This window comes from Melanaphis sacchari, unplaced genomic scaffold (genome assembly GCF_002803265.2).
Source record: "Melanaphis sacchari strain LSU unplaced genomic scaffold, SCAv2.0 Contig48_pilon_pilon, whole genome shotgun sequence".
NCBI classification, from domain to species: Eukaryota; Metazoa; Arthropoda; class Insecta; order Hemiptera; family Aphididae; genus Melanaphis; species Melanaphis sacchari.
In genome coordinates, this window is record NW_020271327.1 from 2,762,953 (window position 1) to 2,789,098 (window position 26,146).

Genomic DNA, 26,146 nt, shown 5'->3' on the forward strand with positions numbered 1-26,146 from the left:
TATTAAATACATAATATATGTTATTCAATCTTTTTAAATAGATTTATCATAAAATTAGAATTTTCAATAAAATTTATTTTTTTCTTATACAGAAGATTTTGTCACAGAATTACACAATATACAAAATAAACAAATACCTATTTATACAAGCAATATTATATTAAAATTAAGTATTTAATTTTCTAAATTTTAACCAAATGCTTTCAGGTATATTTACAAAACTTCCAATAACATATTTTATAGGAATTTGGGTTTTATCACATGACATCACTTCATAGTTAGTTAACACTTCAGACAAGGCCATTTTCATTTCGAATTCGGCAAATCTTTTGCCTGAAATTCATAAACACACCATTATAAACATTGAATGAATACAATTTGTATGCATTTTTATGCATTAGAAACATCTTTGAAAAATATATGAAACCACATAATACGTACCAATACAAAATCTAGGACCATCTCCGAACGGCATATATGTATTAGGGTGTAAATTATGTATGTTTTCGTCTGAAAAACGATCCGGATCAAAAGCTTCTGGGTTAGAGTAGTATTTTGGATCGTAGTGAATGGCGTGTACTGGAATAACAATTTTAGAACCAGTTTTTAACTTAATCTGTGTTCCAGGTATTACATAAGGCTTAGTCACAACTCGATTTAATGTCACTAATGGAGGATATTTTCTCAATGTTTCTGAAAAATAAAAAGAAACGATTAAAATAAAATATAAGTTAACGTATCTGTGAGCTGCCATAATCCCGTTGAAAAACATTTTTTGAAAGACGTTTTGAAAAGGAATATTATTATATTAAACCTTAAAATATTGCTTAATACGTTTTACCGTTATTATAATATATTAGTATTCATAAAGTTTGTTACATATATAATTGTTTTTACCATGCATTCAGTAACAAATATAATTAATTTTTACATTATAACTTCCTGAATTAATTCAAAATTAAATAAATATTTTTAATATTATGATTAGTTCACATAAATCCACAATTATATAAACACCAAAAATTTGTTTTTTACCACTTTACTGCCATATATATGGTGCGCTCTATCAACACAAACTTGAAAAAATATTATTTCAATAAAAAGAATTACATTATTATTTAATTTGTGAAGATCAAACTTATATAAGACATATCTATTATTTTAACTTTATTTCAAATATTTATATAATTTTAATCAATTGATTAATAATATGTATTTTTTATTTATTTTTTAACAATTTACTTCATATTCTTTTTCATCAGAATAATAGATAATACTCAATTTTAACTTGAAATACCAAGTTTATAGTCACAGAAACTTATTTTTTTTTCCTTTACTGTTCTCAATAGATATGTTTTTTATTGTACAAATTCAAATATTTTTCATTTTTCTTACTATTTACATTACGGTGATCTGGTAATTTGATATTATATGTTATTTGGGGTTTTTTAGTGTCGATTATATTTGTGACCAGCTGCAGACAATGTCGAGAAAAACAAATCAATAATTTAAGTTTATAAAGATGATAAGTAGGTATATATAATTTAAAATTCACAAATTTCAATAAATATAATAATAATTTAAAATGAAGCGAACTAAAATTAATGATTATATTTTAATCATTATTAATGGTTAGTAATATTCCACAAACAATATTCCTCAAAGAACGTTTTTGAGATTAAAATATATAACGAAAATATTCACTTATTCATTGGAAATGGGGATATCACATAACTTTAAAAAGTTAATTTATATAAATACGACAATACCTACAGGAGGATTTGTATTTTACTTCACATAAGTCTAAAATGTAATATCTTCACTGGCAACTGACATTTAAGCTCATTTAAGCTGTATACTTAAATTAAAAGTATTATATTATTATTAACATTTTTGGAATCATCAAAAAGTTTTCTTTGTCTTATGTTATTTTATTTTCATATAAAATATTCAAATAATTAATGACTATATATAAAATTAGACATGGAAAAACTTGAACAGTATGTGAGAAAATTATAATTTTCTAAAAAATTAGTATGAACAAATTTTTGGTCTTAGAAATATTTTACAGGAGTTTTTTAAACTACACCTCACATCATTATTCATAATTAATTTCATAGATTGGTTTTTTATTTTATTTTAACATCAGTAAATAATAGTATATAATCTTAAACCTTTTTTTATTGAAAATTAATTTATATGTATTGAAATTATTGGTTTTAAATAAAATTGTTATCTTTATTAGTTTTAATCATTATTTAATCTAAGTATTTTCCCAACACTGCCTGCATTATATATATTAAATGATTCACTGTGTAACTAATATTGTCATATAGTGGTTTCACATGTCTTAAATGATTGTCTATCCTATAAATTAGATTTTTTTACTGTCAACAAATATGTTGATTAAAATGCATAATTACTATAGATGTGTAATTAATATTTTGATGTACTTTTTATATCAAATTAAAATAACTTAACCATTTTATTTTCTTAAAACTTTATTGATATAATAATTAATATCGTATTAAAAGTGATAACATGTAAAATAATAATACAAAATAATTATAATTATATTACCTTTACATATCATGCCAACCATGAAGGTTAAAATTTATGAGCTATTTGATATGAACCTAATATTTGTCAAAATTTTTGACAGGTAATTATAATCAAACATATAGATACTCATTTTTTTTTTTTATTATTATTATTATTCAAGTATGTAGAATTTATAAAAAAAACTTCTTTGAAAATATAAAACAAATAATTTAAAATTGTTTAAATAATTTTTTCATGATCTTTTTATATATCTAAATAATTATTGTGTTTTTGCATAATTTACAAATAGATGGTAATGCAGTAAAATATAATAAACCAATTACAAAATATTATTTAAGTGCTATTGTTTTAGTTATGAACTATTTCATTAAATTTTCAAAAATAAAAAAAAATGATGAAAATAATTATTACTACTTCAAGATATAAATCGCAAAAAAAAAAATTGAAAAGAAAATAAACATAAAAAGATGTATAATTAATATTTATAACACCTACCTACATAAAAATAAAATTTAAATTCAATATAACTCTTGAATTAATAATTTCTCTTCGGTTTTAAAATAATTCTTACCTTTAATCACCATGCCCAAATAATGAAGTTCGTTAAGACATTCACTATTCATTTGTCCATTATACTTCGATTTAATTTCCAATATTTCTTTTCGAACTTTATCTTGGACATCTTTTCTTAATGCTAACTCGTATAGGCAAAAACTCATTGATGTAGATACAGTCTCGAAACCAGCGATAAATAGAATATACGCATTTGCCACAATATCCATTTCAGTAAATTTTTCTAAAAAAAAAAAAAAACCAAAAAAAATTGTTTATATGAATAATATATTATAACATTTTTTTGAGAAAATTATTTAAATCTGTTTAAGAATTTAATTTAAATAAGTAATAAACAAAATAGGTAGATTAAAAATGCAACGATACTACTTTTTCGAGAACTATGTATAATAATTCTAATACAGTATTATCATTTTCACTAAGGTATCTTACATCAAACGAGTAAAGACAGTAATGGCTTTGTTGTTGCGGGTATATTTTTGTTCATCTCCCAAACTTAGCATTTATAGTAGGTACATTTACGACACGACGTGATTATATTTGGTCAGATAATAATGTTCTTATTATTTGTCGCTAAGGCGATCGACAAAGGTAGATTGGTTAGGCAAAACCGATGGTATAAGATAAGTACATAATTAACTGTTTGCGATTTTCTCATTAATTACCTACCTTCGGGTTTTAGATTCGGGTTCAACACCAGATCTTCTCTGGCCTTCATCAGATGCTGTACAAAGTCTTTGCGGTCTTCGTTGTGTTTCTCTCGGTATTCGATCGTCTGTCGAAACGCGTCGTGGAAGAATCGGATGGTGCGATGCGAGTAGTGATGCACGCGGAATATGCTCAGCAAGGACGGCTGCATGAATATGATCGCCACTCGTATCTTGGACCTCAGAGATGGCTGGAAAACGTTTTTACCGTGTTTCCGGAACTCCGAGTCCGGGTCATTGATGGCGTCTAGCTTTAGGCCGAACGCGCAGCTGCCGATCACGTCGGTCGAGTATTTGGCCATCATTTCACGGATTTCAATCCGGCCGGCGTCCTCGTTCAGGGTCTTGCCAATGGTCAACAGCAGACTGTCGCTGCACTCCTTTACCTGATCGTTCATGTATTTCAGTTTGTTTGCCGTAAACGTGGGAGTGAGCTTTTGCCGCATTGTTTTCCATCGTTCGCCCCGCGTGAAAAATATATTATTGTTAAGCGGATTCGTGTGCGTGCCGGCGTATAATCCGCGGTCTGTGAAGTTGTTGAAGTCTTTAATCAATATGTGTCCTAAATATTAGAAACGAAAGAAAACAAAAATTGAAAAGACTTGTTAAAAAAAAAGTTATGTTCTAAATTAAGTCGTTCATCAGTGAGTTAAAAGAACTTTCGATTTAATGATGTGTAGGTATGGCTTAACTAAGAATGAAGGCAGTGAAGATTTTATTTAAACTCTATCGTTGGTTTTTTATAGTTGGTTTTGCAAATATTCAAAAATACAGATAAAAAATAAAGTTCATAATTTCCTATATTTCTAGTTTATATAATATCAGGAATAGCTAACTATTTTCTTTTTTTTTTTTTTTTTTGAGATGAGAATGACAAGTTACTTTTTTTTTTTACACTTATAATTATGTTTACAAAATAAAAATAAACAATATTTTTATAAACAGTTTACATGACTGGCCATTGTAATAAACATGATTATAAATTAGTAAACAATAATTATTGATGGAACAATAATTTATGAAAACAGTTCAGATTTTGCAACAGTTATGAAACATCTATTAATTGCTGAATTATGATATGAATACCTTAGATGACGACTACCTCGTGGGATTATTAGTAAATAAGACTTATTGATTAACAGCAAAAAATTAAAAACTAATTATATATTATTTAGTTCTGAATAACTTAAAAATTATATGAAATATTTATTTAAAAATTAATTAATTATCCATTACACTATTTTTTCACCATTTTTTTTTTTGTTTAAACACAATTAGAAATTTAAAAAATTGAATTATTAGTTAATAATCAAAGATTGGATAAACACAGTTTAAATAGTATAACACTTTTAAAAATGTATATTAATATTATATAATAACTGATAAGACAAAATACAAAAATAATGTGTTACAACGTAGTTATTATTTAACGTTATATAAATAATACACCTAATAAGAATCTAAGAATTTATAAGTCATTATATTAATGAGATTACATGTAAGTTAAAATTGATTATTTTGATGTAAAATAATTTTCTTACCATTAAAAATATTTATAATATTAATTAATGTATCAATTTACTTCCATTTTAAATAATAGTTTTATGTGTATTCTAATGAGATTATTAAAATATTACGTAATTAATAGTCTTACCAACAGTGATAATCTTCAAAAACTATTTCTCATATAACTAACCAACATCATTTTACTATAGGTCAAAACTCAATGTAAAAATAACAGAATAAAATTTAAGTTGGATTCAAAGTCCTTGTTTTATGCATCCATCTCTTAGCTCACTCACCTTAACAGTTATATAATATTTATAGGTTTTTTTTTTTTTAATATTATTAAAAGTAAAAATTAGTAGTTCAGAAACTGTAATAATATATATAGTAAAAAATATTTCATTAATATTCATTATATAATCAAAAAAAAATGCATACACTACCTACTAATCCATGTGTGTGTGTGTGTGTGTGTGTGTGTGTGTGTGTGTGTGTGTGTGTGTACACAAGGTACACAAATGAAAACATTTACAATCAACCTTTTAAGTTTGATAACGATTAATGCTGATTAAGTGATATAGCTATTAATTATTATGAAGCGTATTCAAATAAATAAATACCAGTACTAAGTTTAATGACAAACATTATCATTTTTTTTTGTTTCCACGAAACAATTTATTATAATACAGAAAATAAAAAACATCGACACTTATGTCGATCAACACGATGATCGGATGGAAAAATATAACAGTTAAAGGCCATTATCTTAATAACAATAAAAAATATACTTTATAGTTTTTGAAAATAAAGCTAAACCAAATCGATCATGGAAAGTGGTCGCATTTTTAATCACCGATCAATAATAATCTCGCTGGCTAGTTTTTTTTCTGTCATACTCCAATAGCGTCATCTCGATCGTCGAATATTATAAAATTCAATTAGTGTGTGTCTACTAAAATGTGTCGATTTTAAATTTTAAGTACCCATATGCGATCTAATAAATTCAAAATTACAATCACCGATCGATCATATAATAAAGTAGTTTCGCACGAGTTACGTTCGTTGTACGTTACCTATTAGTTCTGGGTCTTTGACGAGCAGCTGCGGTGTTCGCATCGTATAAATGCCGCCAAACCGCTGGTCGCCCAGCTGCCGATAAAGGTCGTGCAGCACGTCCATGAAGTGCATTCGGCCCAACATGGAGGGCATCGCGTGCCCGAACAACGGCACCGGCGCCGACGGACTGGATATGCCCAGTTTTGACCAGTGGCTGTGGGTCCAGGTAGAGTACACGTATATGGCCCCGAAAAACGCGGTGACCAATAGCATTTTCAGATCGAACAGTTCGTAGACGAATTCAAACATTTTCGTTTCGGCAAGAAAACGGACATGCGAAATTTATTTTACTGTTCGAACCAACGTCTGTTGGACGTCTGTCGACCGTTAAGTTGACTCGTATTAAATTGTGTATACTCGTGTAATCGTATAATATAGATTAGTAACGCATTACTTAAGTGCCACTTATCTTCAATTAAATTTTTAAATTAATTATATTTATACATGCCTATGTATCAAGCAATACCTATATCTACAAACACTGTACAGTCATTTTTATTATTAAACGTCCTTCAAGTGCAGGTATATTATACATCATAATTATTTCTGTCCAATAAACATCGTGTTATAATTGTTAAAATGTCACCAAACATCTTCACACGACTCAAGGGCATTCCGTGCAGTATAATTATTAATGTATAAATAAATGTCTATAATTTATATGTATGTTTTCACTTTTAAAAGTTGTTGCTCTATACATTATACCGTATAATGTTTAAAAATTATAAAAAAATTAAATTTATAATAACAATAATTGTAATTTTGTCGATTTTTTAATATTTTTATCGTTCATACTTAGGTATTTTGCTTTTTTGATTTAATAATGTTTAACTGGACAACTACTATAATACTCAACCACTATTTATTCAAAAACATTTATTGGTGAATATTTACTATTTGAGCTATACATTATGTTCCGAGTGAAAATTTATAACGTATTTCGAATGAAATAAGATTCCCAGTGATGTTATTATTATTTTGCGGGAACACTTTTTAAACAAAATATGATTATTATTTGATAATTTGAAGTTTTGATATTTTAATAATATCTTTAAATGCAAAAGAAAATTACTTAAAACGATCAAAAATATTTAAAGAAGAGTTCAGATTCAACCTACAAACTAAAGTAGATTCAAATGTTATTATTATTACATTTTTATATTATTTTCCAAATGCACGTGTATTATTGATCCATGACAAACACTCTACCTACAAACACTATAGTGAGCCAAGTAAGATGAATATCTAACATGAGGTCTCAGTCATCAGTATAGTAAGCAATACCAATTTCTATATAACGATCTACAAAAAAGTAAAAGTAAAGTTTAAAAGTATACTTTTACCCCTCAAAAAAAAACTAAAAAAAAAAAAAACATAATTACAAAATCAATAGATTCCATGTTTGCTTTGTTTAGATTGTAAAGCGAATAATAATTATAACATACACAATATATCTTTCAAAATTTACAATTTATTTATACGATTTAAGGACTGAAATAAATAAACTTTAGTTGATCATTGGGTTTAAGAATAGTTAGAAATACGTGTTCAAAATATTTTTGTAGTTAAGATTATGTGCAGTCAAGCAGATAGAACTACTTCAGATCGACAAACAGGGTGAAAATGTAAAATGATACAATAAAAAGTTTCATGTAAAAGTTCTTGAGCCCCATAAATCACAGTTAATTGCATTTAACGTGGTTACATTTTTGGTTCATGTGACCCATTTAAGGGGAAAACGATAAAATCAATAAACAATTAAATTCGACAAGCGATCACTTTGAAAGACTTTAAATAATGATTATAAATCGAGTATATAAAAATAAAGTAAAAAATAAAATAAAATACTACATGAAGCAAGATGAGTAGATGAGTATATGAATCAAAAAAGTTAAAATTAATTATCTGTTTTCTTTGAAACATAAGTATAATTATTGATACTACAACGATTTGTCTTTATTATTTACGATAAATTTATAAAATAAACATAAATCGTTGAAATCAGACGCCACTGAAGAATACACTTTTCATTTATCTTTTGTACAACAAAATTTCCTTGAATTTGTTATAACATAAAATATATTACAACGTGAAATGTTTAACTTATATATCAAAATGATGTAGAAGAAATATGTGTACGATTTATCATATCGCATACATTAAAAACTATATACATAGAAGTTAAAAATTGTAAATAACTATAACAGAAAAAAAAGCCTATTTTGTTTATTTATTGTTAAAATTATAATTATGTCTTACATTGTTTATAATTAATATTATTTATAGACCATTATGATAATCTCTAAATAGCTTTTTTACTAAAATATACAACTGATATTATTATTTTATTGATTCAATATCAATTGTTTGATATACATTTTAGACAAATAAAAAATAATGTTAATAATTTGTGTACCCAATACCCATGTAATAATTATTGTTTCTATTGCTCTCAACATTTGATCCTTTGATATTTTTAAATATAGAACATTAATATTATGTTGTATTCTATAGAAAATAAAATATTCATTATTTATAATTAGTTTAATTTAATAATATTTACATGCAAATTAAAAACAGAGATATTTAAAGAATATAAACAACTAATCATAAGACAATATTTTTAAAGGAGCTAAGTGTCAACACGAATTTGTATTTATACAAACTGATTAAAAAAAGCAGTGAAAATTTACTTTAACTTGGTAAAAAATGTTATTATTATATATATATATATATATCAGTATAATAAAATATGAGAAATATTATTGGTTATTTCATTATAATTGCTATTAAATACTATATATGTATAATTTATTGCATAATTAAATGTTTATAACTTGCTATACGAATAAATAAATTGCTTAAGACTACTATTAAACCATTTTATTTCACATCAAAGTAGTTTTAAAATTTTTAAATATTTATAGTTAGAATCATCATTTTTCTATTTAAATATCTTGTAAAAATGCTATTAACATTTTGTTCATTTAATGTCTATGAAAAAAGTTGTATCAATACATTTTCACTATATTTTGAAGCCACTATGAGAAAATTTAATAGAGACTTTGCATTCAATTTTCAATTCTTGGATAATGGAATTCATAAGAGACTTTGAATTAAATTTGCATGCTGTTTGACTGAAACATAACAATTCCTTCAAGATAAATAAAAAAATGTATAAAAATACGTCAAAATTCAAATATCAATAAATATTTAAAAAATTATATTATGTCAATAAAATTATATTTTAACATTTAGTGATAGTTTCATTTTTTTTTTTTTAAGTGTTTCATTTTTGAATTACAACACTAAAACAAAATCAATTTTTGTTGGCGTTTTATTTTTTCCAAAACACGGTGATAAATAAAAAAAATATACTTCATTGTTATTAATGATTTTATACTAATACAATAAAAAATACTTATGATATTGTATAAAACGTATTTAAAATATGTATACTCTGAACTCATATAATATTCTGTTTTATATTCAAAAACATTATAATGTATAATTCGTGTAATATTTTTAGTTTTAAATATGCCATATTTAGGAGTCATAAGCTGTACAGCGCAAAACACAAGTTTAGTCAGAAATTAATAATTATTATAATACAAATCATGGATTTCCGAGCTTAAAGATTTTGGGGGTCACATAATACCTATTAAATGATATGACTATCTACTTGATAACTATAGTGTGGCAATTTAAATTCAGTAGTTAACATTATTCTAAATCAAAACCACATAAGCACCAAATAATATAATAATATTTTAAAAAGAATATTGTTCACTAAACTATAATATTATATTGCACTACGCCGTTTAACGCGGGTTATGGAAAATAATTATTTATATAAGTCAAATTTGATTTATGCAGTTTAAAATTTTAATAAACAGTGATTAATAAAATACAGTAGTTTAACTAATTTCAAAATAAATTTAAGATTTATTCTCAGTAATTTTCGTATTTTTAATTTAAAAAAAAATTATATTTAAATTAGACTGAACTTTTCAAAAATAAAAATACATCAAATACGTTTTTTTTTTTTTTTATTAATATTATTCTATACAATATATTTTTGGCATTAACTACGTGTTTATTAGCCGATACAATTATATATTTACATTTATTTTTAATTAAATTTAATTTGCGGATGATGTTTGATTGTTAGTTGAGTAGCTTGTTTGGTGTATTGACTGTCTTATATTTTCAGTGCTAGAATTTCTTGTAAAGATTCTAGTAATTAATGTCAAATTAATAATTTGGTGTTCTGTCTGCATTAGAGAAGTATGTATTTGACTTTGATGAGTGCTCATCAACTGAGTTTGGAAATAAATTTTGATATTGTGCATTATCTTAGATAATTCTGTACAAATTACTTGATGAAATCAATACAATAATATTATAATCTATCAAAGGCAAATTTCAGTCACATAAATAATGCTATTGTTTTTTTTTTTTAAATTTACCTCAAACAAATAAAATGTACATATAAATGGTTTTTATTGTTACATTCTGTCTCTTGTTTTAGTCGATTCAAAAGTAACGAAATTGATATCTAAATAATATTAATACATAATACGTATATGATATTTTCGGCGCAAATTTCTCTTGTAATATTCTTGTAATAATTATTAACATCATAAACCTCGACAGTTATTGGCCAACCTACTTCGTTTCGTCGAGACATCTTTGTCGCTCTAATCATCACAGGTTTGTCTCCCATCCTGTATGGCTTCCAATCGTCCCAACTAAAATTATATTATGACGAAGTGACGTTTACGACCAAGAGGGTACAATTTTAAGTTTCCGATGCGCGAGAACCACAGCCGACTGGTTTAAAACGTTTTTAGTTGATTTCTTTGATGCAAATAACGCTTCTGGTTTGGATGCCGGAAGACCTGCAACGCCGGAATCTGGGTCCGGAATTCGCCGGACGTGGAAGTGCAACAGCAATAGACCGCGATGCATGTCGCGCAGAAACCGTCGAATGCAAACGCTAGCAACTGTTGTGAATTTTGGTCGTTATCGATGATGTTTACGGTTTTAAATTACTATAATATTATTTTATATATTGTTACAATCGATGTCACTTCAATAAGGAGTAGATCCGGGGTAAAACAACTACGAAGGCCGCCTCGTGCAGATTACCGAACAACTCGACCGTGGTCCGCGAAACGCGTAGCTCGTACCGTAATAACTAATGATGATATTATGACGAATGAACTGTTTCGATGTACTCTTATTGTTTACCCGAATCTCACGTTTATTTGTTTTATGCGGGTCGCGATGGATGGAGGGCCGGGGAAGAGATTAGTTTTATCTCAAGGCGTGACCGACGAGCCCTATAGCAGCGTATTTAAACATAAAGTGCGATTGCTGCCAAGACATTTATGTTCATATCTATGTATTTTATGTGCATCTAAGGCCAAATGCTCATCTGCGTCGTATTACTAAGCCGTGGTAATCCGCTCGGGTCGAAATAATAGTTCTCTGGTTCGAAACGTCTAATCGAAAACAAGAGATCTCACGAATTCGGCGTGTTCCCGCGAGACTAGATGAATGTAACCATGATTGCACATTTATAAGGACCACATAAAAATCTATGGAGTATGTTGATCTTTCGCCTAACACACACTCCCCACTATCCGTATAAATAATTTCAAATTGTCTTGTCAAATAGTAATGAAACAGATATAAAATTAAAATAAATAGGTAGGTATACATTATTATGAATAATAGGTTTTCATTAATATTACTATGAGGGAATCTGTACTTACTCGATTTTCTCACCTACCATCTGTAGACTACACCCACGTCAGGTGGGTTATCCAGGTGGTTACTCTCCTGTAATCCAAGACTTACGCCCTTTACCATCTTGAGGTGCAATTTAAAATATTTGAAAATTGAATATAAAACAATAATATGTAATATAAAAAACAAAATATTTCGATAATATAACTGAGACAAAAGATAACATGGTATATTTAAAATTAATTACAAACTAATCTTTGTGAAAAAAAGTTGTTAGAAATTCGTTATTCATCACTATCAATATTTTTGATTCATTTTATTTTTTTATAGAATTAGTTATATAAATCTTTTTTATATTGTATTGGATTTTACATTATGTTCCGTATACTAAAAGTTTTTATCTTTATCATCTAATCCTCTTAGGTCAGATATCGCAGTAAAACTATTTTTTCTTCCCTAAATTTCCTAATTTTATATATTTAACAATATAATATTTTAATAAATATAAACCGTTATTACTTTTTATAATATTATTCGTTTATAACATATAAAACATGTGTCTTATAAATGAGATACAATCAACACATCCTACACTGACATAAAGTTTATTCATAATAAACAATTATAAAAATTATATATATATCCATGTTAGATTTTTCTTTATTATACTAATCTTTTTAACTAAATTTTATTCAAAAATATTATTCTATTATCTATATTTTTCTGAACAAATATATAAAACATATCTCATCATTATTCTTAGACTTGTATTTATAATATATAGTTGATGATAAAGATGGTGTTTCGACTGTAGGTATTTAAGAATATTAAAACACATCGAGTTACAAATCCACACAAACAATGTACTCTTAGACTATATTATCACCCATAAAAAAAAATTTTATATAAATAAGATGTTATTAATAAGAATTCATTGTAGTGCATATACATGATTCGCTCTACATGCCTACATATGGCAAATGTCACTACAACACTTTTTTACAGTTTGAACCGACGACTCCGCGGGAAACTGAAAATCTACAAATCTTATCACGCGAATCTGGTATTTATAAATATGCAATATCGGTTTAATCTGAGAAAAGATTTTTGTATAATATTATTTCAACGAACCATGTGTATTTGTGTCTCCCGATCAATTTTTAATGTAAAGAAAATATACTTTAACTATTGGCTATTTCATTCGCAATATAATAAATATAAATTCATAGTGAACTTATAATTAACCACGTCTTATTTATTCTTAACCACAATATTATTATATGCCATTAAATTGTATAATATATTAACTATTTTTATAATCCCAGATCTATCCTTAAAACACATTTAAGTCATGGCTAAAAGCCTCAATTTTCGCTTATAGTTGAATTTACTAAATAATAAAATTATTAAATTAACCTACAAAAATATGTATTTATTATGTGAAAACATAATAATTTACTACTATTTGTTAATAAAAAAACTCCTTAATTTTTACAAGTTTAATTTTATTGAAATTAAATTACTTTAAAATAGAATATATATTTTTATATTCTGTATGTATTACAGTATACTGACTTAATTTTTATTGGACTAAAATATTTTTTTATAATATTTAAAACTTATTGTAATTATCGAATATTCACTCACGATTAATAGATATCGAAGTTTTTATACATAATGTATTATAGTATATTATTGTAGATTCTTAACTAATGTTTGGTAAAAAAATAGATAAATGAGTGTCGATCTGTTGTACATTAAATTTCGAGTTAGTTACTATCATAGGTCTGTTAATTTTGATTTAAATGTAATATCATTGTACATTAAAAATAATTCTAAAGGGAGATGATCTGTAAGCTTATATTAATTAGTATATTTTATGATATAGTTTTTAAATTCATTTATTTATTTTATTTTTTTTTTTTTTTTAATGCAACGGTAAGTTTAAATAGCTTTTTATTGAATTTATTATATTATTATAATGATATAAATGTATAATACATTATCAATCTATTTAACTCAAAAGTTAATTACATGTTTATATTAATACCGTAAAATAGTAAAAATAAATTCATAGTACCTATAAACAAATAATATCCTAAAATAAATCAAAAATTTCTTTGTATACAATAAAATTAATAGTAATATACTCGTAATATACGTTAAAGTTTTAAGCCCATGTACAAATATTTTTTAATTTATAACAAAATAAGTAATAACTATCTAAAACTATTATTTTCAGTTAAAATACGCTATTTCGTACAAATTTAAACTTTATATGTTAATAGAAAATAATTGTCTTTATATATTTTTTTAGATTTTATGGTTTCCGTATAAATTAACTATGAAAAATCTTGTGTTAAATTTTCAAAACTTTGATATGAAAAGACAATTTTTTGATATCTTTCAAACAACAAAAAAAACTTATATTTTTTTTGCAATTTTAACAAATTTGGCTAACTTTAAATGCATACATAAAAAATTTAAAAAATATTATTCCAATAGGTTTTTAATATTTTTTTTTTTTTACAAATATAAGAATAACTTATATAAAATATTGTCAAAAATATTTTAATTTTCAAAAATGTTTACTCAGTGAATATTAATTTGTCAATACTTAAAAAAAAAAAATTAAAATTTGAAATATCTATAAATAGCTTAAAAAATATAGATTTATATAGACAATGATAATATAAAGACTTAATAGAAATTTCAAGTTTTTATGTTCATTCGCTATTGAATTATAGTAAAATAAAAAAATCAATTTAATCAAAATCTGATTTAGCATCAAAATTCCCGTTTTTCTTTAATTTTATGTTAGTTTTAGCAGATTATATAAAAAAAGTTCATAGAATTTTAAATTTTGACATTTTTAAAGTACAAACTATATCTAATTTTCAATAAAAATAAAAAACTACACTTGAAACATTTTATCTACAACTCATCGTGTATTCTAATAAACAATAGTACAGAATTTTATATTATTAGTTAATACAATAAGCATTTTATTATTATTTATTATATAGCTAAAAACTTATAATATTTCGCCATAGTTAATATCGTCGTTTGTATTTTTATTCTTTATTTTTGCAAATACGTAATTACTAACGTAAAAATAAAATATTATTGCAGTAAATCGAATAAAACAATCGTAAGTACCCTAAATGTTTGTGAGATTAAAAGATAATAATATAAGTATAGTACAGTAACACATACAGTTTATTCTTTACTCTGGACAATTGTATATCGAAAATAGTATAGGTACACGTATCTCGATTTATTTTCGGCCAATGGGTTTTGTATAAAAAATAAATTACTTCCCGATGCTCTTAAATAGAAAACCTACTGAGGATTAATTATTTTCGTATTTAGAAAATACACATATAACATTTATTCGTGTGTGTATCTATACAAATATATATATTTATATAAATGTAAAAATGGAAAACTTTATCATGCATGTCTCTTAAACTACTCATCCGATTATCTTGTTTTTTCTTCAATGAAAATGAAAATCGTGGATCAGATTTTAAATCTAATTCTGATTCTATAAATTAATGAAAAATTTAGTTAAGTATTAATTTTTAAACAATCGGTAAGTACACATAAATTTATTTTTTTTTTTTTTTCATCCGTGTTAATAATTATTAGTTATTACTTATTACTATAAATTTGTATTTTAGTGAATAGTAGTTGATGTATACAATAATGAAAAACGTTTTCGTTGTTTTTGGCTTACACAATCGTAACTTTTCACTCTGTTTAAGCTTAACGAATTGTAAGTTTTTAGTTCAAAATGAAAAGGTATTCAAATTTTGATCATTCAGTAAAAAAAAAAAAAACAGAAAAAGAATTTAAAAAAAAAAATGCTGCTATTAAATTGTCAAAAAAGAGCAACGTTGAGCGAGACAGATATATAAAGGTTAATAAATAATAAGCAATAAATATAATTTATACACTAAATCAGAAAATCAAAAATATTATTTATTCGCTTGCGTTACGCTAAATTTTGGCATTAAACAACCAAATTTAACAAAAATATATTTTATATGGCAACAGAATGCACGGAGATAGCTAGTATATTATTATACACATATATTTTATGAGTATATAGTGCTAGATTTGTTTTTAAGTCTCATGTAGCCCCATACACCTATAACGAGCAGTGGCATATAAAGCTTAAGTAAACACCGTCAATGCACAGATCGTAGAAAATGACTGTATTAGAGGTCGGTTGGATTACGTTATCGCTTTACTGAATATTTAGCTTTTCTATTCGGTATTATTTTTAATTCCATTTTAATTCTTGTGTGTATAGTGGTACTTTCCACGTACGAAATAGTCATACTTCAGGCAAACAACGTTGATATTAAAATGTAAATGCTCGAATTTGTAAATTATTATTATACACCACGAATGATTGTATTATTCTGCACCAGACAATATTTAAAGAAATATTTGACATTTTTAAGTTAAAAATTTTATTTTTTAAAAGTTGACAGTATTTTTTCAAAAAATACAATTTCTTAATTGTTTTAAATATTCTGCAGTCTAAGGAAATAGTTGACTTTATAATTTATATATTTATAAGGCCGATGAAAGATTTCAAAATAAAGTGACGTATTTATTTTAAGAATATTTACATTAAGTTGTAATAGTCATACATTTATTTTAAATAATGTAATAAAATATACATTGATTAGCTGTTATTAATAAAAATACATGAAATTCCATTTGTTTAACAATTGAATGTGTTTTGTATAATCACTAATCACTATTTGTAAATAAAAACTATGGGAATCCTCAAAACAATCTAATTGTAACTATATTTTCAGACATTGAAAAAAAAAAAATTAAATTTGTATGTATGTATCTATGTATCACTAAAAAAATTAATTTATCAAATCAAAAATTGATAAGCTATATTAAAAAGGTTAATTTAAGTGCACAATTATATTAAAAATACGAATATGCAACCATATTTAGAATAGAAAAATATTCTAAAATATAAATTATTAATAAGTAAAATCAATAAATGTATAACAATTTATATTGTCAAAATCACTTACTTATCGGCTATCATTAGTTATTTTTTTAAATGTTAGCCAAATTCCATTTTCTGGCACTGTAATCAAAGCCTTTTTACTGAATCGTATGGGAATTTCAGTTTTTTCACATGGTTCTACTTCAAATTTAGTTAGAATTTCAACCAAAGCTAATTTCATTTCCAACTCAGCGAAACGTTTCCCTATTGAAATAAATACACATTTGTTATATCCAATAAAATATAGATATTTTACATGATTATTTCAATAATATACCTATACAAATTCGAGGTCCGTCGCCAAATGGAAGATAAGTACCACTTATACGTTTAGCTTTTTCTTCAGGTGAAAATCTTTCTGGATCAAATACTTCAGGATCCGTATAATACTTTGGATCGTAATGCAGTGAATAAATAGGAATTATAACTTTTTGACCCTTTTCAATAGTTAATGAATCGTTTGGTACGTGATATGTTTGTAATGCTTTTCTAAATAAAGCAAAGGTCGGCGGATACTTACGGAGTGTTTCTAAAAAGTTAAATATTTTTATACTTAAATTTTCATAATTCAATTTTTGTATTAAGAAAAAAACAATTAATAGGTAAAAATGACCAAATTAAAATAGTCTTAAAAATGAAAACAGGATCTATATTTTCAGTTTAGTTTTGAAATTGAGGACTTCACTAATCTCGATATAATATGTGTTAATATATTTTTTATACTATGATAAATCATTAAATTAAAAATATCTCAGTGTGCTATAATTTTTAATTTATGTGCAACAAATTATTTAATAATAATCTATTAAAATCGATCTCATAATATTATTTTTTTTTTTTAACTTATATTTTTTATGCATACAATCTATAAATAAGTTTTACAGTAAGCATGTTTGAGGATTTACATTATTGGCATTATTGACATGATGAAGTAATCACCCAGCGGTAAAACTTATTGGCTAGAGAGCTCATAATATTATAATTGAAAAAATAAAAGTACTCAAAACTACTTATTCTGATAAAAAAAAATTTAAAAACTGTCTAACAATAAAAATTAAAATATATGTTACAACATATTTAAATCAAAAGTAAAAATATAAGCAATTATGTATTTAATTATAATTAAAATGTTTATAACACAATTAAATTATTAGTGTTAAGTAAATAATACAATGTGTCCTATTTTCCAATAAACTGAATGAAATCACGAAAAACTTTTTGAACTGACCACAACCACAAAATGTCAAAACAAGAATATATTATTGTAATATCAATACCTTTTCTATTGATTCGGGTAAATAATAAAAGTAATGCATTTTTGAATAACTACCTGCTAAAATCATATCTAAGTAATTTAGTTCCAACAACAAATCGTTATTAACCAGTCCGTTATTTTTCGATAATTTCAAATTAATTTCTTCGCGTAATTTGTCTTGGATATGCTTCTTCAACGCTAGCTCATATAAACAAAAACTCATAGCAGTAGATACGGTTTCAAATCCAGCAGCAAACATAACAAATGCATTGGCAACAATTTGTGACTCTAAAAATCTTTCTAATAAAAAATAAAATTAAATCCATATAAATTATTTATTTGTTTATAAATTTTCAAAACAACACGTTTACCTCCTTGAGGTATATTTTTATTCAAAACTAAATCGTTTCTTGCTTGTATCAAGGTTTGAACAAAATCGTTTCTGACTATGTTGTTTTTTTCCCTGTATGTTAGCGTTTCGTGAAATGCTGAATGGAAAAACTCAGTTGCGTCCGCTGGGAAATCCTTAATCTTTAGGATATTCAAAAGAGTAGGACTTATCATCAAACTCAATTCCCTTAAATGTACTCTGAGTGATGGAGCAAATATAGTCTTCCCGTATTTCCGAAATGTAGAATTATCATCGTTTACGGCATTTAATTTTAAACCAAAAATACAAGTGCCGATGACGTCGGTTGAATATTTTCCCAAAATATCTCGCACTTCAATTGCATTTTCAGTTTTCATAAAATTTTTATGGATATTTCTCATTAGTCCATCACCACATTCTTTGATTTGATCGTACATTTGCTTGAGTTTGCCTGAAGTGAACGCTGGACTCAATACTTTCCTGATTAATTTCCATTGGGGATTTTCCATAAAAAATAGATGGTTCGACAGGGGATTCGCTGAGAAATCAGAGTAAATACCACGATTAGGGAAATTTGAGAAGTCTTTGATAAGCACATTGTTTATTATTTCCGGGTCGCGGATCATCAAATACGGGGTTCGCATCTGAAATAATCCTCCGTATTTGTGACCAGCCAGCTCATAATAAATTTTCCTATAAAAATCTATGGGGTGTTGCATTCCAAAAGCTACATAGAAGAAGTTACCAAATAGTGGAATTGGTCGAACATAAGATACATTGATCTTATCCCATTTACTAAATGTCGAAGTACAAAAATAATAAAAAATTGTAAAAATTAATAGACATAGCGTTATAATACTTATCCACCAAATGGAAGTGGACGCAAACATTATAAGAAAAACACAAAATACAACTAACTCAATACACACGAAAGTTAAAACTGTAATAGAATAAACTATTTTCATTTATTATAAAGTGAATAAAACATTAGTTGTCCTTGAATTTACTGTTGGTTTTAGTGGGGTTTAAATACAAAAATAAAAAATTATAGGTAAAGCGTGTTATTTATCATAATTAAAATGTTGGAAAATAATTACATTTATGTTTGTTTACTTAAAATAATTGTTTTAATTAATAGATATTATGAAATTATCAGTTATAACCTTGTAAAGTATTAAATTCAATCAATATTCTTTCATAAATAATTTCAGGGTTAACACAAATTTAAAACTATTTAATAAGTGGCTTGGTGTGGCGTGTTGGCTGATGTCAGTCGTGGAATGCGACTGGGAGTAAGTAACGGCCACAGCTACTAGTTCCCGGATGGGTGACCAACCCGGGCTCGTAGTGGTTAAAAACCTAGCCACACATACACGAGTTTGCTATCAATCGTAACAACCATAACAATCGTAAAAACAACCTACCTGTATCAACCTTACCTCTACCCACAATTCATAACCCCTACAACAACTAATGGCCCTAGTCACCGGGCTTTTGTTCAATAAAAAAAAAAAAAACTATTTAATATATTTTAATTCATTGTATGTTTAAAATTACACTGAAGATAATATAATTAATTGCATTTGTTTTTTTACCATATAAACTGTATAATGATTACTTTCCTTTTCTTTTAAAAAATTATTCAGCAATAATCAATAATATAAATAAAATGTTTTCACTTACATATTATAAACTATTTGAAATACGACACATATTCGTAGAACGTGGATCGATATTAATATCACATTGTTTATAACAATATTAAACAAATTATATTTACTCTAACTATATGCAAATACGTAATACAGTGTGATCACGATAAGTGGAAACACTCAATAACTATGTGCAGGCTTCATATATTTCAATTCTGCTTTTTCGGCTAACTAATAAACATTATTATACACATTTTCAAATAATTAGACTATTTTTTTGATAACTAATTTTGCGCATGCGCACAATAACTTTTTTTTTTTTTTAATGGCATGATCCATTTTTGACCACAAATTATTTTTTTTGGTATTTTTTAATGAATTTTAGTGGTTGAATTTCTTTTCTAAGTCAAAAATTGACCGAGTTATAGCAATTTGCTTTTATGTTATTTGCACGGGTATGAAATACGTAGTTGATAATAATAAATACGTAAATAATAAAAATAAAAATAACTTATCCAATTTATGAAATACCTGTCTGCCTATTGTGTTTATCTTTATTAATTTTATCTCAGTAAATGCATTATAATAAATTATAATGTATAAATAATGTCACACGGGCATAGGTACCAGTAATGGTTCAAATTAAGACATTTTTCACAGTCGATTATTCTGCAGTAAGTGCCAGTAACTAATAGGAAATAAAAATTGATATTTTGTAGTTTTAAACCAAATTTAATACTTATCTATTAGTTATTATGAATAATAATTCAGAAAAAGTTGACATGCTTTTTACATATTGGGAATGCCAAAAAAATACACGTCTTCCCAAAGAAACCTATGCTCTTCGTTATCCAAGTAACTACTCGTATGATTTAACAATAAATTTAATTTTCTCTGCTTAATTTCTCATAAAATAAATGCTCTTTCTTATTTATAAATTCAGATAGGCAGCATCCATCACATACTTTTTTTTATAAACTGGAAAAAAATTTGAGAGACACCGGTTCTTTTTCCAAACGAGTTATTAACCAACAACCAAGACGAGGAAATGCTATTGGAGAAGATATTGAGGTGCAAATACTAGCTTACGTGAGAGCAAATCCTAAGACTTCTATTCGCCATGTTAGTAGAGAAATAAATATTTCATTTGGAGTTGTTCAAAAAATTTTGAATAAACATAAAATGCACGCTTATTGTGCCGATTTAGTTCAACATTTACGTGAAGGTGACGCCGAACGTAGAATTACGTTCATTGCTTGGTTGGAAACACAGTTAAACGAAAATCCTTATGTTTTAAATTACATTCTTTGGACAGACGAATCAAAGTTTACAAATAATGGAGTTTTAAATAAACAGAATCATCGCTATTGGGATGACCAAAATCCTCATTGGACATTTGACACCAACAATCATAAAGTGTGTGGGGAACGAGTGTATGGTATGGTTTAATAAATGGTAAACTATTAGGGCCATACTTCTACGATGGCACTCTTAATGGAAGACGATATCATGAATTCTTACTAAATGAGCTCCCTAATATGTTAGATGACCTTCCACTAGACATAAGAGCAAATTTAATATTCCAACAAGACGGAGCTCCAGCTCATAATGCAAATATTGTTCGCAATCAGCTCAATGAATATTTTCCAAATCGGTGGATAGGGACTTATGGAGCAGTTCAGTGGCCACCAAGGTCACCAGATCTTACACCACTAGATTACTTCCTATGGGGTCACTTGAAAACGGTAGTGTATGCCAATCCACCTACGTGTCTTCTTGAGTTGAAAAATAAAATACTTGCTGCATGTAATCAAATTATAGAGGAACAAATTATTTCTGCTATTAACAGAGAATTTTTAATTCATGTTGAATGTTGTTTACAGCACTATGGTGCACAGTTTGAACAATTTGTTAGATAAATAAAACTTTTATAAATAAAAAAATCAATATTTGTAATTTTATTTTTATTATTTACGTATTTATTATTATCAACTATGTATTTCATACCCGTGCAAATAACATAAAAGCAAATTGCTATAACTCGGTCAATTTTTGACTTAGAAAAGAAATTCAACCACTAAAATTCATTAAAAAATACCAAAAAAAATAATTTGTGGTCAAAAATGGATCATGCCATTAAAAAAAAAAAAAAGTTATTGTGCGCATGCGCAAAATTAGTTATCAAAAAAATAGTCTAATTATTTGAAAATGTGTATAATAATGTTTATTAGTTAGCCGAAAAAGCAGAATTGAAATATATGAAGCCTGCACATAGTTATTGAGTGTTTCCACTTATCGTGATCACACTGTATACTGTAATTTTATATAATATTATGTATAATTAATGAAAACTAACTAGCAATTCTACAACAATTATATTGTATAAAGACTCTAAAATATTGTAAACAAGTTCGCGTGACTGTTATTATTTAATTACGTCGATCAGTCGAATGAAAAGAAAAATCATATTATTATAGTTTTAAAATCCAAAAACCCATGACATTATTTATATATATATAATTTCATTACATATTACTGGTAGTAGCTTATAACACGATATATCTATACATATATTCACATACTTTAATATATAGGTACGATTTTGTATGTGTTTGTTATTACTTGTTACGTATCTAAACATCTTACATTACTATTAAAAAAAATTTTAAAAATAAGTTAAAAATAAATGATATTCTATATATTCATTAAGAACCTAATATTTAAACATGCGATTTTTGAAGTTATAAGTGATTTTTAAAAGTGTAATCTAATTTTACGTTACATAGGTACAATAAAAAGATACATAATATATCCACGCAGAGAAATTAAATAGTATTACATAATAATAATAGGTACTATGTTCAGTTATATTTATAATTTTCTTATTCTTATATATTTACTGTTTCTTTATTTACTCTCAAATATGTATAGCAAACTGTTTATAGTTATAATATAACAAACAACTGTTTAAGTTGATCAAATAAATCACAAAGTAATATTCAACGTCAAGTTGAATTCATATTGTTAGCATTTTTAAATAATTTCATTATATGTTGAATCCGAATTACAAATAGTATTTTTTTTTTAAATAAGTAATTTAGTTAATACATTTTTGTATTTATTATTTTCAATTACATGAGAAGTACAATCACTCGTCTATCATATTATCTGCACACGAAATCTGTTTTGAAACCTGTAAAATGTAAGTCTTAACATACTTACAGAAGGTTATATTATTTTATCCGTATATACTTAGTAATAAATTATACAGTTACGTGAAAATAATATCAAAATAAAGTCAGAATATTATTCAACATGTATAAAAGATATTAAATGAGTTTCAAATTTAAATTTTCAAGTTTTGTGGCAAACTTATACAACGCGTTTAATTATCGTTGTTCCTTGTTCACAATAATAGTAAGGATGTGCTGTAATTGGTAACATGGTCTTATTAACTCATTTTTGGTGTAATCATCATAATTTGAACCATATAAATAGTTTTTGTTTTTTAATTTTTCAACTAAAATGTACGATTTAGCTATTGAAATAAGTATTATACTCTTTTCATTATTGGCATGATGTCTACGTATAAATAATTAGAGACTGCGTAGAGATTGCATAAATAATTTTAGTGAGCCAAATAAAACTAAGGTAGGGAACGGATTTATTTGTAATAAAAGTACAAAAATATATACATAAATATAGAAGTATAATTTATAAAATATGTGCTAAAAACATCGAAATATGTAGGAAAAAAAATTTTATTTCTGTGTAAGTACAATCCATTTATAGAAAAAATACATTAAATATAATTATAAAAATATCAACATCTCCTATTTTCCACTTACGAGTTTTAATTTACCTATCGCTGATTCGACAATTTGCATACTATCATTTAAGTTCATATTTTTTATTTCTAATTTTGTAATTCTATGTACAATAAAACTAAAATTCCATGAGATGAAAATAAAATTATTTTTCAATATGTTTAATTTTGTGTAATATGTTGAGCTTTTCAAATAGCGACAGAAATTTCTAGATCCATAACTATGAAATAATTTCTTGTATTTTGAAAAGTGCTCACAATAATACTGAGCAGATGCCAATCATGTGCCCCACTTAGTATTTATTGGCTCGGGTGGTAGAGCAAAATTAGGGTATATATTTTTTTAAATTGTGTTATGACTAAGAACTTTCAAAAAAAATTTTTTTACAGTAACTATGAGAAATTTCTATCATCGATTGTCAATCTTATAAAAATATTTACTATATTAAATAAAAGATTAGGGCTTATAACACATTTAATTTCGTCACTGCATGGAAAACTGTTCGAAAAATATGAGAAAAATATCGATTAAAATATAAATCATAACAATATACTGATAATTAGCTGTTTTTGTTCGCTGTAATATAGCTTGAAAATGTATATATAATGAAATAATAAAATATATTTAAAAATATTTACAAATTAGTAAAATATGTAAAATAAAATTGACCTCGTTTTAATAAACGATATGAAAATTTCTTATCAAATTTTAAACATCTTGTTTTAATAAAAATATGCATTTACATATAAATCCGTTCCCTACTTATAAATAATAGCTAGGGCTAGAGAGTTGATGATCTTAAAAAAATTAAAAATGACTAAAAAAATGCAAATAAGACTTAAAAATGACCTAAAAAATTATAAATATTTGTTAAAATTAGTAAAAATACATTTTTTTTTTTTTTTTTTGAAAGAACAGTAGTAATAAAAAAAATTACTCAAAATTATTACATTGTACTGTTAAAGCATATTTTATATTATCAAAAATAAAAATGACAGCTAGCAATTGCCTTATTTTATCGAATCTTTATCTTTACCTAACCCGTATACAATTTGTGTAAAACATAAATTTGTTGTAGGTACTTAAATACAGTCTGTGTAAAACAAAAACTATGTGTGTATAAAGACGTTAATTGACAAAATCTAATTATAAATACTAGAAATTGAACTAAAAAGGAAAATAGGACCTTAAAATGATAAAAAAAATGACTTAAAAAGAAAAATATAACTTAAAAATGATAAAAAATAACTTAAAAGTAAAATAAAACCAAAAAAAAAAAAAAAATGCAAAATAAAAATTGTTTATTTAGATTCACATTTTTATAAAACATATTTGTGGCCAGGAGCGCATCGTCTAATAAGTACCAAAAAAAAAATAAAAAATACATCAATTTCCGAGCCCTAGTTATAATTATACGTTGTACCTATTACATATTTAAATTTATTTATAAATATATGAATAAATTGTATACTTGATAAAATAGTTAATTAAATAAAACAAAATATGCCATAGTGAATGTATTGAATGTTTGTTATATTTATTTAATAATTTAACGGCTACACCCGATTGCATGTCAAAAAAGTTACCAATTTTATTCAACAACCAAATTGCGAGCGCAATTTTTATAATAGAGTAGAGTTGCGTGCTAGTATTTTTTGAACATGCCCGAATAAGTCTTTAAAATTTTGAGCAGACGACCGGTTTTCGTCGCCTATATTTATGCCATACAAACAGAGCCGCGTTTAACGGGTGGCAATTGCCCCAAGGCGGCAAATTTTGG

The 26,146-nt window shown here is 25.6% G+C and overlaps 2 protein-coding genes across 2 annotated transcripts; one reads left to right on the plus strand and one right to left on the minus strand.

Moving 5' to 3' along the window:
* Nucleotides 1–178: 178 nt before the first annotated feature.
* Nucleotides 179–19,809, minus strand: LOC112598584 (the record flags this gene model as incomplete). Its single annotated transcript, XM_025345107.1, has 9 exons — nucleotides 18,889–19,809; nucleotides 18,593–18,817; nucleotides 17,540–17,791; nucleotides 17,294–17,466; nucleotides 6,422–6,731; nucleotides 3,805–4,404; nucleotides 3,134–3,358; nucleotides 442–693; nucleotides 179–333 (listed from the first exon to the last, which is right to left on the minus strand). Coding segments are annotated over exons 1-9 (3,081 nt in total), but the record flags the coding sequence as incomplete, so codon positions are not given.
* A 1,485-nt stretch (nucleotides 19,810–21,294) lies between these two features.
* Nucleotides 21,295–22,458, plus strand: LOC112598585. Its single transcript, XM_025345108.1, has 3 exons — nucleotides 21,295–21,394; nucleotides 21,456–21,684; nucleotides 22,119–22,458. The coding sequence occupies exons 1-3, from the start codon at nucleotides 21,295–21,297 to the stop codon at nucleotides 22,456–22,458; spliced, it is 669 nt and encodes a 222-aa protein (XP_025200893.1).
* Nucleotides 22,459–26,146: the final 3,688 nt, after the last annotated feature.